Source organism: Bipolaris oryzae (genome assembly GCF_000523455.1).
Source record: "Bipolaris oryzae ATCC 44560 unplaced genomic scaffold scaffold_12, whole genome shotgun sequence".
NCBI classification, from domain to species: domain Eukaryota; kingdom Fungi; phylum Ascomycota; class Dothideomycetes; order Pleosporales; family Pleosporaceae; genus Bipolaris; species Bipolaris oryzae.
In genome coordinates this window covers 46,257-59,325 of record NW_006911288.1, presented here as the reverse complement: position 1 = coordinate 59,325, position 13,069 = coordinate 46,257, and the positions used below count along the sequence as shown (strand labels likewise).

At 53.2% G+C, this 13,069-nt stretch overlaps 5 protein-coding genes across 5 annotated transcripts; 4 read left to right on the top strand and 1 right to left on the bottom strand.

The window, feature by feature from the left end:
* Positions 1-435: 435 nt before the first annotated feature.
* COCMIDRAFT_1613 (uncharacterized protein) lies at positions 436-1,864 on the top strand (the record flags this gene model as incomplete). The annotated part of the gene is made up of 4 exons (XM_007685638.1): positions 436-643; positions 694-1,609; positions 1,660-1,769; positions 1,818-1,864. The coding sequence occupies 4 exons, from the start codon at positions 436-438 to the stop codon at positions 1,862-1,864; spliced, it is 1,281 nt and encodes a 426-aa protein (XP_007683828.1).
* Positions 1,865-2,616: 752 nt separating this feature from the next.
* Positions 2,617-3,494, top strand: COCMIDRAFT_84309 (uncharacterized protein; the record flags this gene model as incomplete). Its single annotated transcript, XM_007685693.1, has 5 exons — positions 2,617-2,660; positions 2,843-2,888; positions 2,992-3,021; positions 3,111-3,294; positions 3,355-3,494. The coding sequence occupies 5 exons, from the start codon at positions 2,617-2,619 to the stop codon at positions 3,492-3,494; spliced, it is 444 nt and encodes a 147-aa protein (XP_007683883.1).
* A 338-nt stretch (positions 3,495-3,832) lies between these two features.
* On the bottom strand, positions 3,833-5,686 carry COCMIDRAFT_84282 (uncharacterized protein; the record flags this gene model as incomplete). The annotated part of the gene is made up of 3 exons (XM_007685692.1): positions 3,833-4,246; positions 4,357-5,098; positions 5,154-5,686. The coding sequence occupies 3 exons, from the start codon at positions 5,684-5,686 to the stop codon at positions 3,833-3,835; spliced, it is 1,689 nt and encodes a 562-aa protein (XP_007683882.1).
* Positions 5,687-6,739: 1,053 nt separating this feature from the next.
* On the top strand, positions 6,740-9,744 carry COCMIDRAFT_22747 (glycosyltransferase family 20 protein; the record flags this gene model as incomplete). The annotated part of the gene is made up of 3 exons (XM_007685659.1): positions 6,740-9,134; positions 9,190-9,471; positions 9,524-9,744. 3 exons carry the CDS (start codon positions 6,740-6,742, stop codon positions 9,742-9,744), a joined length of 2,898 nt encoding a protein of 965 aa, XP_007683849.1.
* A 1,111-nt stretch (positions 9,745-10,855) lies between these two features.
* Positions 10,856-11,189, top strand: COCMIDRAFT_84249 (uncharacterized protein; the record flags this gene model as incomplete). Its single annotated transcript, XM_007685691.1, has 2 exons — positions 10,856-10,883; positions 10,978-11,189. 2 exons carry the CDS (start codon positions 10,856-10,858, stop codon positions 11,187-11,189), a joined length of 240 nt encoding a protein of 79 aa, XP_007683881.1.
* Positions 11,190-13,069: the final 1,880 nt, after the last annotated feature.

Below are 13,069 nucleotides of genomic sequence, written 5' to 3'. Positions count from 1 at the left end.
CGGTTTTGTGGTATTCAACCGGCGATGTTGAGTGTGAAAGTGTAGACAATTGCGCGGAGGCTGGAAGGTGACGCAGACGATCGTCACGTCGCGTCCGCGTCCTAAGTATGGCGCGCAATCACGGTGAGCATTGCTTGGCGTGATTACCCCACATATTGCTTGTAATCGCTTATGGGGGCCTTGCAAACTGCATCTGGCACATGGGTTTTCTGCACGAGGTTTGAAACATTAGCAGGAACCTGGACAGTCCAATGTCCATGCCCACATGCTTGACGGGATGAAGCGTAGCCTATTGCCACTGCGGAGTACTTCCGAACCGCGGTTATGGAGTTTCCGAGGCGGATGTAAGCCGACGACGGATAACTTCAACTCTCCGGATATAACAATTCCTTTTTCTTTCTAGATTGTCCCCCGACTGTTATACATCATCCCAAAATGCTCCGCCCAGTATATAGACATGCCTCCAGGCAATTGCGCACCCCAGTCACGTTCGCGGCTACCAAAAAGCGAAATCTACATGCTCCCGTGGCCTTTGACTGGCAGGATCCACTCAAGGCAAACGACCTATTGACCGAAGAAGAGCAAGCAATTTCAGAGACTGCAGAGTCGTATTGCCAAGAGCGCATGCTCCCAAGAGTGCTAGGTACGTGAAATGCTCAACTCACCCCTAAACTTGGCTAACATACTCTTCAGAGGCATACCGCAATGAGGACTTTGACAGGAAAATCATTCAAGAGATGGGCGAGCTCGGCCTGCTCGGTGCAACCATCAAAGGCTACGAGTGTGCCGGTGTCAGCAGTGTGGCTGCTGGTCTGATCACCAGAGCAGTTGAAAGGGTTGACTCAGGGTACCGTTCGGGCTACTCTGTCCAGAGCTCGCTTGCTATGGGTGGAATTGAAGAGTTTGGATCTGAAGAACTCAAAGAACGTATTCTGCCAAAGATGGCAAAGGGTCAATTGCTGGGTTGCTTTGGTCTTACCGAACCTAATCACGGATCAGACCCCGGGTCCATGGAGACGGTTGCAAAGGAGCATCCGTCAAAGAAGGGCTATTACTCGCTATCTGGTTCAAAGACGTGGATTACAAACTCGCCTATTGCCGATGTCCTGCTCGTGTGGGCAAAACTAGAAAGCACAGGCAAGATCCGGGGGTTTGTCATTGAGCGCGACCAGTGTCCACCAGGTACTCTCGAAACCCCGCCAATTAAGAACAAGAACGGACTGCGAGCTTCCATCACTGGCATGATTCAACTCGATGAGTGCCCAGTTCCAGAGGCAAACATGTTTCCAGAGGTGGAAGGGCTGAAAGGGCCCTTTAGCTGCCTAAACTCGGCAAGATATGGTATCGCGTGGGGCACTATTGGTGCCTTGGAGGACTGCATCGCTAGAGCACGCACGTATGCACTAGAGAGGAAGCAGTTCAAGAACAATCCAATCGCCAAGTACCAGCTTGTGCAGAAGAAGCTAGCTGATGCTACGACCGATGCTGCATACGGGATTCTCGCGGCTCATCAGGTTGGACGACTTAAGGATGAGGGCAAGGCTGCACCCGAGATGATTTCCATGATTAAGAGACAGAACTGCGATCGTGCCTTGGTCAACGCTCGGACGTAAGTTACAGCAAGCATGTGTGTGCACAGCACAAGTTGACCATGACTAGGCTACAGGAGATTTTTGGCGGAAACGCAGTCTCAGACGAATACGGCATCGGACGGCACGTTGCCAATCTGTTCGTGACGCAGACGTATGAAGGACAGAGCGATATCCACTGTGAGTGTCCATGATGAAGCTGCTGGGATATTGGCTGACATTGCATAGCGTTGATCCTAGGTCGAGCAATTACCGGCCTGCAGGCGTTCTGCTGATTAGGGTATCTGCTTGTAAATCACCATGCTTGATTTGCTTTGACGTTGCTGCACGATCAAAATATTTAGTCAAAGGTATCCTCCAACGACATGTAGCATAGCGTATAGGGAAATGGTGTTTGTTTGGAGGTATGCAGTAGTAGTAGCAGCAGAGGCATGCCAAACCCTGAGGCGACGGACGCTCGCCTCGAACGCAGCAAGTATCATATCCTGACTCCTCGTGGCCACAGCGCAAGTCGCCACTACAACAACCGTTTGACGAGTGAGTGATGTTATTGGATCGTGGTGGGTGAGTGAAGAGGAAGAGCCGTGAATGTCAGCCGTGATGCATCTTCTGCAGCCTTCGATAGGTTGCCACCCAAAAGTGGCTTCTGCGCAGTCATGGCTCGGTGAATTTTGTGGGCAGTGACAGTTGGGCGGCTGGGCTTGCCTCGCCTCCTGCGGTTGGTCCCGACACATGATAAATGTGACCGCCCCTGCTCAGCCCAGTCACATTTCCTCCACACTCACCTTTGCCGTTTGTCTTTTATTTGTATACGTGAACAGGCACAGGTACGTCAAGTTGCGTGGCGGAGGCGCGCTGCGCCGCTGAGACGCCGCACTTGCTTTCTTTGGACCCCCCCGCTAACTAACCGCCTTGTCTGTGCAGACATCCCACTTCAACTCTTCAACACCACCGACTCTCTTTACCGCAACTACCGCGATACCGTTCGACCCACCCATATCACCCACACCGCCCACCCACAGTAGCCATGGCTCTTAAGCGCATCAACAAGGAGCTCACAGATCTCGGTCGGTGCGTGGCATAGCCGCCCTTTCCCCCTCCCGGCACGAGGCTCGCACTTGGGCTCGCATGACGGCCGCCGGATTGCGGAGCGCTGTAGCAAACAAGACACAGCCTGCGTAGCCTCACAGCCTTGCAGTCTCACAGCCCAGTACAGATACGGTTGAGACGTTTGGCTAACATGGTACTTGTAGTGACCCTCCCTCTTCCTGTTCAGCTGGTCCTATCGGAGATGACCTGGTACGTCACTCTTTGCACGCAACGCCTGTGCAAGGCGCTCCTGCCAACACAGCTGTGGGCAAGCAAACTGCGCTGGACATTGATATGCTGACTATTACTGCAGTTTCACTGGCAAGCAACCATCATGGGTCCTGTACGTCCGCCCCTGGATTCTGCCACTCCCCAAGGCTTTTTTAGCCCAGCACGCCATCCCCTAGCACATGCAGCAACTAACGAAAACAGGGTGACTCACCATATTCTGGCGGAGTCTTTTTCCTAGCGATCCATTTCCCAACCGACTACCCCTTCAAGCCCCCGAAGGTCAACTTCACCACCCGCATCTACCATCCCAACATCAACTCCAACGGTAGCATCTGTTTGGACATTCTGCGAGACCAGTGGAGCCCTGCTCTGACCATCTCAAAGGGTATGTTGTTGGAAGGATAACGGCGTTTTGGACGAGGCCATTGCTGACAGATTTGCCTAGTGCTGTTGAGTATCTGCTCGATGTTGACAGACCCGAACCCTGACGACCCGCTTGTTCCCGAGATTGCACATGTCTATAAGACTGACCGGTCTCGCTACGAATCGACGGCACGCGAGTGGACCAGGAAGTATGCCATCTAGAGAGAGACTGGCGAGAGGAAAGTAGAGTAGGAAGGGGGAAGCAGGAAAGCATCTTTTTGTCAGGATCTGCTATGGGATACAACGAGTGTGAGGAAGGAGGATCATCAAGAACACATACCTTTTACGGCATGGTGATTGAGGGGAGTTTTCTGTTCTACGACATGCATGCTGGATGGGTTTCATAGTACTTGCTATCAAGACGCTTAGCAGAACAGGTGCATTTCTTTCTCTTTGTGCTACACATGAGCGTTTGTTTGTTTGATGTGACACGGGGCAATGCTAACAGTGCAGGATGGGTTGTTTGATGAAAACAAAAAAGAAAGGCAATAGTATTGTTACTATGTGGCAGGAATCTGTTGCTCTTTTCGGAAAGGCTTAGCAGACTCGACACGATGTATGCCGACTTGAGGAAAAGCTGTGTTTTTGTAGTCAGACTCGACCTTTTTATCTGCGTCTCTGATTGCTTTTGCCTTTGCAGCCAGAGACTTTTGTTCCTCGAGCTGCAGGCGCCTGCCGTACTCCTGCAGCTTTTCGCGGGGCTTGTAGTTGAGCATGTAGGAAGGGCCGACGAGCGGGCCGAGCAGGGATGGTCGCGTCTTCTTCTTGATGTCATTGACCAGCTGGCTATGCAGGTGGGCAAACGTTGCTTGGACGTGCTTGATGGCTATGCCTTTCCGGCCGAGGTCGTTTGTCTCGTCGGCCGGGTCGCGCAGGCAGAGCATGTATGCAGGCAGGGGTTTCATCTTTCCGGTCTAAATGGGGGGGGCACACGCGACATTGTCAGCAGGTCCGAAACCGGGATGCTAGGGTATATATGTATATACATATAACAGCGGGGAGGGGAACGGGGGCTTCGTCTTACATCGAGTTTTTCCTTGACTGGCTTGGTGACGACGGGGTGTTGCGTCTTGTCGAATAACTCTACGGGGTCAATCGAGATACCGTTTTTTGTAGTGTCGAAATCGCGGTAGAAACTGAGGAAATTGAGGAGCGCACCGGCTGCGTCTTGTCGTTCGTGGGGCGCATGCTTGATGCTGGCCACTAGCATCATGAAGATGGAGTATGATCCAAAGCCGCCTCGAAAGACGTCTGATAAGCCGCGGATGGCGAAGATGGTCTTGACTACGTAGTACAACTTGCGCAAGTAGGGAATCTCGTCCATGTACTGTTTCATCATGGCGGTGGACATTGATGTGTCGTTGGACAAGACAATCTGGACGTCTATGCCCGAGTTGCGGTCTTGGGCGGTGATGAGGGGGTAGCGGGCGTGACGGAGAGTAGATAAAAAGTATGACTGGTGGTTTTTGAAATTACGGTGAAACAGGGCAAGAAGGACTGAAAGTCTTCTGGATTGCTCCTTCTTTGGCGGTGGTAGTCTGTCTATTTCAGGATCGGCGACCCACGACGGTTGCATAAGACGAAAGTCAATGTCTGAAGTAGCAAAAGCCACGCCATTGCGTTCCGAGCCGAAGACTTGGACGTCGTACTTTGGCGAGACCTCTTTTACATGGCTGCGCACTTGCTGGATGACATGTTGCCTGGCTGTGCGCTCATAGTCTTTGGGCATGGTGTATTTGTAGAATCTCTCGATTTCCTTGTCTAGCCTGGAGGGTCTTGTCAGAGGGACGATTTAGCATTACAGGTTGAGGCTGCACCGACAAGTCCATGGCTGGTTCGTCCCGCGCATTCTTATCCAGACACCACGGCAACGAACTCTCCTTGATAGCTATTGTGCTGACCATGGGCTGGACAACAACACCCTCGTATTCCTTTGACTGTGCAAACGCCTCTCTTGCTGTAGCTAGCAGCTTCTCGGGCCCAGTGAGCGACTCTTCCTGGAGGGCCTGCTTTGCTGCTGCTTTGTTCTTGGCAATTGATGCCTGAGCCTTGCCTGGCAGCCACCGTCCTCTGGCTGTGGTCATCCTCCTTACGTGGAGTGCTGACTCTACGCTGGGCTTTTCTATTGTCTGTTGCGCCTCGGCCTCGGACTGCCGAGGGCCATTGCCGTCTTGGGGATTTGCAATTGCCCCAGTGGCAGTTGGGCGGTTGTCGAGGCCATGTTGCGTGGGTCCGGTCGCAGTCGAGGAAAAACGCTGTGGTAGGTGGGGACGGACAAAATGTTCCCACAGGGCAATGGACGGGGTGAAGCGGTTATGGGCGCGGCATATCAGGCGTGCGCGCGAGTGCTGCATAGGGAGACAGGCAGCGGGGGCAGCAGGCGACAGCAGGCGACGGCAGGCGACAGCAAGGGAGCGATGGCGGTAGGTGTGCAGTGGATGGGTGAATGGAAGCACGATATGCACAACCGCTGACGGTGCCAGGGCGCTAGTCCTGTTTGGGGGGACAGGCACTCCCGCGGCATCGAGTGTGGCTGCTGGGGCTGTTGGGGCTGCTGGGGCGCTTCTACTGCTTCTACTGGTTCGACTGCCTCGACTCTGCTTCTACTGGGGGGGCCATGCTGGCCATTGCCGGCCCAACATTGGCTGCGACATTTGTATCGCAAAGTCGCCAGAATAGCATCCACATAGCACTCCTACACCCACCCTAGTCGCAGCATCGTCCGCGCCGCTCCACCGGCTGCACATGTCCAGGCCCACCTGCGCATTGCCATATGAAAATGGCCTGACATCATGTTGACAGGCCCAGCAAGCCTTTGCAGAGCGGTCAAGCTGGCGGCGCGCGTGTCCATGTACAGTAGGTGTAGAAGCTCGACCACGATGGGAATGCAGCAGCCCAGCAGCCCAGCAGCCCAGCAGCCACTGTGTGCCCTGGTCCCCGGCTCCAACGTCACAGCCGTGGTTGGTGGGGCATGAACCATCCCACCGCCAGCCAGCTTTTCTCCCCCCATTGCCCTCGTCGGCCTTCTGTGAGCTTCTCAACACATCTTCCGCCTCTGTTAGCTCCCTCTCCTCCTCTCAGAGCCTCTGGTTTGCCCTGCTGTGACTTGCACATTCTGCCCCGCGCCAGTGTCATAGTCCTTGGTACGTCCCCACCACCGCGCGCCTCCCTCTCTCCCTCTGCTATCTCTCCCCTACCACTGCCCACAGATAGCCACCAGAGTGAGCTTGTGTGCCCTGCAGCGTGCCTCGTGTCATCTGTCTTGTCAACCTTCTTTCTCCCATCTACCAATAACCTATATAACCTCAAATCACCCAACCGCAATCCTTCTCGTCTGACCAGCCCTCGTATCTTATCGACATCTAACCCTTTGATATAGTGCAACAGGTACTCAGCCTACAATCGCCATGAGCGCCCCTACAGATGCCGCAGATGGCAAGCCCGAGCGACCCCCAATCGTTTCCCAACAAAGCACTCACCCCGCACTCCATCCCGACATCACCAGCGTACCCGTCACCCCCGGCGTCCACCTCTCTGGCAAGACGGCCTACTTTGACGAGTCTGCCGACAAGAAAGAGGACAATAGCCTGCCCTTTGACCCCGAGACGGCCACGCCCGGGCCCTCATGGAGCGCAAACTCATACTTCTCCAACCAGCAAAGAGCCGATGATGCGGGGGCCCAGGCAGAGAAGGCAGCAGGCGCGCAAACTGGGGAACAAGTCAAGAGCAAGCTGAGCGATATCCCTGGCTCAGCTCCCAAGCACAACCTGGTAGACGTGGATCCGCGTGCTGCGCATCCTGGCCTCAATCTCAGCGGCCGTGTCATCAGTGCGACTTTTGCCATACCCTACACTATCGGTTACTCTCCGGGCAATGACTGGGAGCTCAAACCACGACGAGGAACCTCTGCCCTTTTTGATTCATTCTCATACCTTGCTTCCACATCGTCGCCTTGGAACCACACCCTTGTCGGATGGACAGGAGAGATCTCGCATGCCACATCGGCTGCCGCCACGGCTGCGCAGATGCCCACGAATAAAGCTGCTGCGCCCATTCCCGTTGACCCCAAGAATCCAAACCAGGCAACTCAAGTCTCGAACGGCTTTCGAATCGGCCCCGACGACCGAGGACGACTGGAAAAGCAGCTTGAGCGCGACCACGGCGGTAAGATTGTGCCAGTGTGGCTCGTCGACGAAGTGGATGATGGCAAGGATGAATACATTCTCAAGAGCCAAAGCCATTGGAGGACCTATGCTGAGCACGAACTCTACACACTGTTCCATTACAAGCAGAACGAGCCAGCCGATGGGCGTGCAGCGCGGAAATCATGGGCCGACTACTACCGCATGAACAGGCTGTTTGCAGACCGAATCCTCGAAATCTACAGCCCAGGAGACATTGTCATGGTACACGACTTTTACCTCATGCTTCTACCAAGTTTGCTCCGCCAACGTCTGCCAAACATCTACATTGGCTTCTACCTTCACATTCCTTTCCCCAGTAGCGAGTTCTACCGCTGTCTTAGTAGGCGCAAAGAGGTTCTCGAAGGTGTGCTAGGCGCCAATATGATTGGTTTCCAGTCGTACAGCTACGCACGGCACTTCTCTTCTTGTTGCACTAGGATTCTGGGCTTTGATTCGTCGTCCGAGGGCGTTGATGCCTATGGCGCTCACGTAGCCGTAGACGTCTTTCCCATTGGCATCAATGCGGTTTCGACGCAACGGCAAGCATTTGACGATCCAGAAATCGACGAAAAGGTCAAGGGTATTAGAGAAATGTATGCGGGCAAGAAGCTCATTGTTGGCCGTGACAGGCTGGATGCGGTCCGTGGAGTGGTGCAAAAGCTGCAGGCTTTCCAACTTTTCCTGGAAAAGTACCCGGAATGGCAGGGCAAAGTGGTTCTTATCCAGGTCACTAGTCCCAGCGGTCTCCACACGGACAAGAGTGACGGTGCACAAGAAAAGGTTGTCAACAAGATTTCAGATTTGGCAGCCAAGATCAACGGCACGTACGGTACTCTGGACTTTACGCCTGTCCGTCACTTCCCGCAGTACCTTTCTCGCGAGGAGTACTTTGCTCTGCTCCGAATCGCAGACATTGGCCTCATTACCAGTGTACGTGATGGTATGAACACGACAAGCATGGAGTACATCATTTGCCAAAAGGACAACCATGGTCCGCTTATCCTATCGGAATTCTCTGGAACGTCAAGCTCCCTCGGCAGCGCGAGCCACATCAATCCATGGGACATGAGCGGAGTGGCCGATGCCATCAATAAAGCACTCAAGCAGGACGAAGCCGAGCGTGCAGAGACACACGCAAAACTTTACAAGCACGTTGTAGAGAACAATGTTCAGGCATGGACCAATAACTACTTGAAGAGACTGATGACGAACCTATCGTCGTTTGATCAGACTTTTGCTACCCCAGCGCTGGATCGGGCTAAGCTCCTGTTCCAGTACCGGCAGGCAAAGAAGCGACTCTTCATGTTCGACTACGATGGTACCCTGACACCCATTGTCAAGGACCCACAAGCAGCTATCCCGTCTGATCGCGTCATCCGAACGCTGAAGACGCTGGCAGCCGACCCTACCAATGCCGTCTGGATCATCAGTGGCAGAGACCAGGCGTTCTTGGACGAGTGGATGGGCCACATTCCCGAGCTTGGTCTCAGTGCTGAGCACGGTAGCTTCATGCGGCCTCCACGGTGTCAGGAGTGGGAGAACCTAGCCGAGACGACGGATATGACTTGGCAAACAGAGGTCCTCGACATCTTCCAGCACTACACGGAGAGAACACAGGGTAAGGTCGCTTTTGTGCATGATGAGACCGTGTTTTACTGACCGAGCCAACGCAGGTTCGTTTGTGGAGCGCAAGAAGATTGCACTGACCTGGCACTATCGCCGGGCCGACCCCGAGTACGGTGCATTCCAGGCGCGTGAATGCCAGAAGCATCTAGAGAGGACCGTGGCCAAAAAGTACGAGGTCGAGGTGATGACGGGCAAAGCCAACCTCGAGGTTCGTCCAAGATTTGTCAACAAGGGAGAGATTGCCAAGAGGCTGGTCGAGGAGTATGGCGAAGGACCCGGGAAAGCGCCCGAGTTTGTTCTCTGCATGGGCGATGATTTCACAGATGAAGGTTTGTCTCTTTGCCCCTAATGAGACTGCTCATTTGCTGACCATGGTGGCAGACATGTTCCGATCGCTGCGCCAGTCGAAGCTGCCCACGGATCATGTGTTTTCAGTGACTGTTGGAGCGAGTTCGAAGCAGACTCTGGCGAGCTGGCATCTTGTTGAGCCGTCTGATGTGATTTCTGTGATTTCGCTGCTCAATGGCTCAGCGGACGCAGGCAATGTTGGTGCGGTGGCGATTGTGGATGGGTCGGTGCCCGAGTCGCGTGTGGTGCCTTAGGGATGCTGTGCGTAATAGGGGGGGCCTGCTGGCATTTTGTGGTGGAGCACGGAGCATGGGCGAAGATTAGACGTATATAAGAAATTTACAGCATGATGGTTGGCGTGGCGTCTGGCTATGGCCCGCAGTAACAGCGAGGACAGCAGCAGTGAGTCAAGAGGCGCATATTGTGTGTGTGTGTGTGTGTGTGTAGTGGCTTGACAGACCAGGCTCTGGTTCGGGTGAAGAGGTCGCAGGCCGGACAAGGATGAGATGCCGTTGGGAGAGGCGAGCCCCTTGGGACGAGCGTTGGCACTGGAGCCAAGCGAGTGGGTGGTGGCGGCATCGGCTGTCTGTATCTGGAACTCACCCCCGTCCTCCACGTGAAGAGGCCTGACTCGGTAGCCACCAGCCAAACCCTCTGTCCGGCCATGCGGGTGATGATCGTCCACTTATCCTTTCGTCCCGAAGCATTGCGCAACAACTCATGTTCGCCGCCTGTCTCCTGCTCCCTCTGCCGTGTCACGCAGGAACCGTCACTTGCCATGACGAAAAAGACGGACGCTGCAACACGGCCTCTCGGCCACAGCGGCCCACGACTCACTAAGCCTCGACACCGGAACTCCTTCTGCTATAGGCTTGGCCTATCTGCGTCTTTCGGCTTCACTAGCCCGTATTCATCACACTTGGCCTTCGAGAACCGGCATTGCATGAAACCTGGAACGCCTAGTCCTCCTCCCGTGCCCCAACAACGGCACCTGAGCACTTGCGTCCGTTACCAGCCATTTCTCTCTCTTAAACCATATCGCCGGCCCTACCGCGCCCCGGATTTTGTTTGCTCGCTCTTCCACTTGACGCAATTCCACCCATCTTTTCCCGGCAAACACACCTACCGGAAGTGCACCCTCGAAGCCGCAAACTGATTCGTCACCATCTTCCTACATACCCACATCACTCTGATACATCACCTGCATCACCCAAACAGGGACGCGGTCGTCAAGTGGGTTCCGACATCTTATCCGTGCCACGTTTTGCACTACATCTTGCTTCTTGGTATTCCTCGACTTCACACACACAACACTTCTCGGCGCAACTATCGTAAGCCACGATAAACTCTACACAAAACTTCAACATGGGTATCTTCGAGAAACTTCAAGCCCGTATGTCTCGCCTCGGCTCGCTTTGCTTCACATGGACCCCGTTTTTGTCGTGCAGCGTCTTATCAGCATTGAGATGACTAACATCCGCGTCCAGGCCTTGAGCTGCACCGCCTTGAACAGCGCTACACGCGCCGCGAGAAGCGCACTACCTTCATCAGCGAAGCGCAGTATGTAGACGGCGAATACGTTTATGCTTCGTCGCCTTCTTCCGCGAAGTCGTCAAGCACCATCGGAAGCAAACGTTTCAGCGTCATGCCTTCCATAAGAATAAAGGAAATTGGTCGCAATGGCACCGGTCGATCTTAAACGGCTTGTATGCGCAGTGCGCTACATCGCCATTAATACCTGGACGACAACGTCGCGGCATTTTGGTTGTCCAAAAGAAATAACCATTACTACGCTGTAGCGCTCGGGGAAAGATGCTGTACAACGTTCTACAAAGTTGTGTGCTCTTGCTGTACAAAAAAGCTAGAGCTCATGCGTGTCAGACCTGTAAGGGTCTCGCGACACATGCAGGGAAAAACTTAACCAAACCCCCGAACCTACAGAGAGAAAAAAAAACACAATAATCTAACTCGACACGCAACGACATTTAACGGCAGAATATACCAACCATATCGACGAACCGGACGAAGAGAGCGAGAGACCAGATGGGCTGGCGCGCGGTTTTCCACATTTACAAACAAAAGAGGCTGGTTCCACTTGACGTCGATAACGCTTCCACTCTTTTGATCACCCCCTACCATTTTTCTTTTTACCATTTCTTTCAACTTGTACCTATCCAACCGACCTCTGTTCACCCCTTTTCCTTCTTTCTTCTCCTTCTCCTTCTTACCATTTTTCTTTATGTTCAAAAAATCACGTTTGCAAGCTTAGCTTAGCTATCTGACGGGGGTTATGGGGAAAGGGAAAAGCATCCTTGTTTTCCGCTCCTTTTTTCTTGGTTTCTCGGGCTGATGACCTTTTCATTCACTCTTGAATTTAGAGAGAGAAAAGTGTTTCGCCATATGATGAGTAGTTGTTGTTTGTTCAGGTGAGAGTGGGGTTTCTTCCTCGGCTTTGATGTTTACTTTTGAGAAACCCTGAGGATGCAGTCAGCAGTATACCTAACTTCTTGCTTCTTTCTTGAGAAAAATTAAATTCATATATTGAAATTTCCGGTGTGGGATGTGCGTGTGATGCAGACTTGCTTTTTCTTCGTGTATTGGCTTGCTCGCGTACTGCTTGGTGCTTTTTCTTCACCCCAGACGGTCTTGCTTTTGTTAGGGTGAATGTGCTTGGTGGTAATTAGAAGTACCGTGCTAAGATTTGCCATATTCTTTTCTTTTTGTTTATCGGGAAATGTGGGAATACTATGCATGGCGATAATGGGATGGGAAAAGGAAGGGGAACGAGTCCTTTTTCCTTCTCCCCTCCCCTTTACTTTAGCACGCAAGTGAATGCAGAAACGAGACGTAAGTACCCCCACTGAAATGCTCTACCTACAATATTCCAACCCCAAGTATCCCGCAGACCCAGGTACACAAGTACACTACCCCTTTACAAACGCCTCCGGCAGCTGCCATCCTCCATAATGCCTACCACATCGAGTTCGTAGCTACTCCTGACAGCGCGTATAAACCACCCAGACACATGCGTGGGTGATACAATACAACGACTACTACTCTCATCAATAGCACAGTTTCGCCATCCCAATAGTCACGTGTATCAATCCCATCACACGTACACACAACGTAGTTCCTGTTCCATACAAGTCCATCTACGCAACCTGTCCTCAAAAGAAAAAGTCCAAGTGATGACAAAGCAATACATTTCACCCACAGTAAAGATCACTCAACAATGCAAAAAAAGGTCAACAAAATATGGTGGGGGTCACTAAGTTTCCATACCGCCCGCTTCCTTCATACACCTGTACATACCAGATGCAGCTGTAAACTGCATGCACAAGCCCGCTCTTTCCCTTTCCCCCCCCTTCCACACCCCCCTGTTTACCCGCTTCCCCCCTCTCGCACTTTTTGCCTATCTCTGTACCCGCTTCCCCTCTCCCAATATATTTGCTATCTCTCCACCTGCATCCCCTCACGCTTCCACCACGCGTTGCATATGCACTCACCCTTCCGACCGCCCACTTCCCGTCCACACACTTCCCGCTGGTAAGTGAGTGAGCAAGCTCACTCGAACGGTAC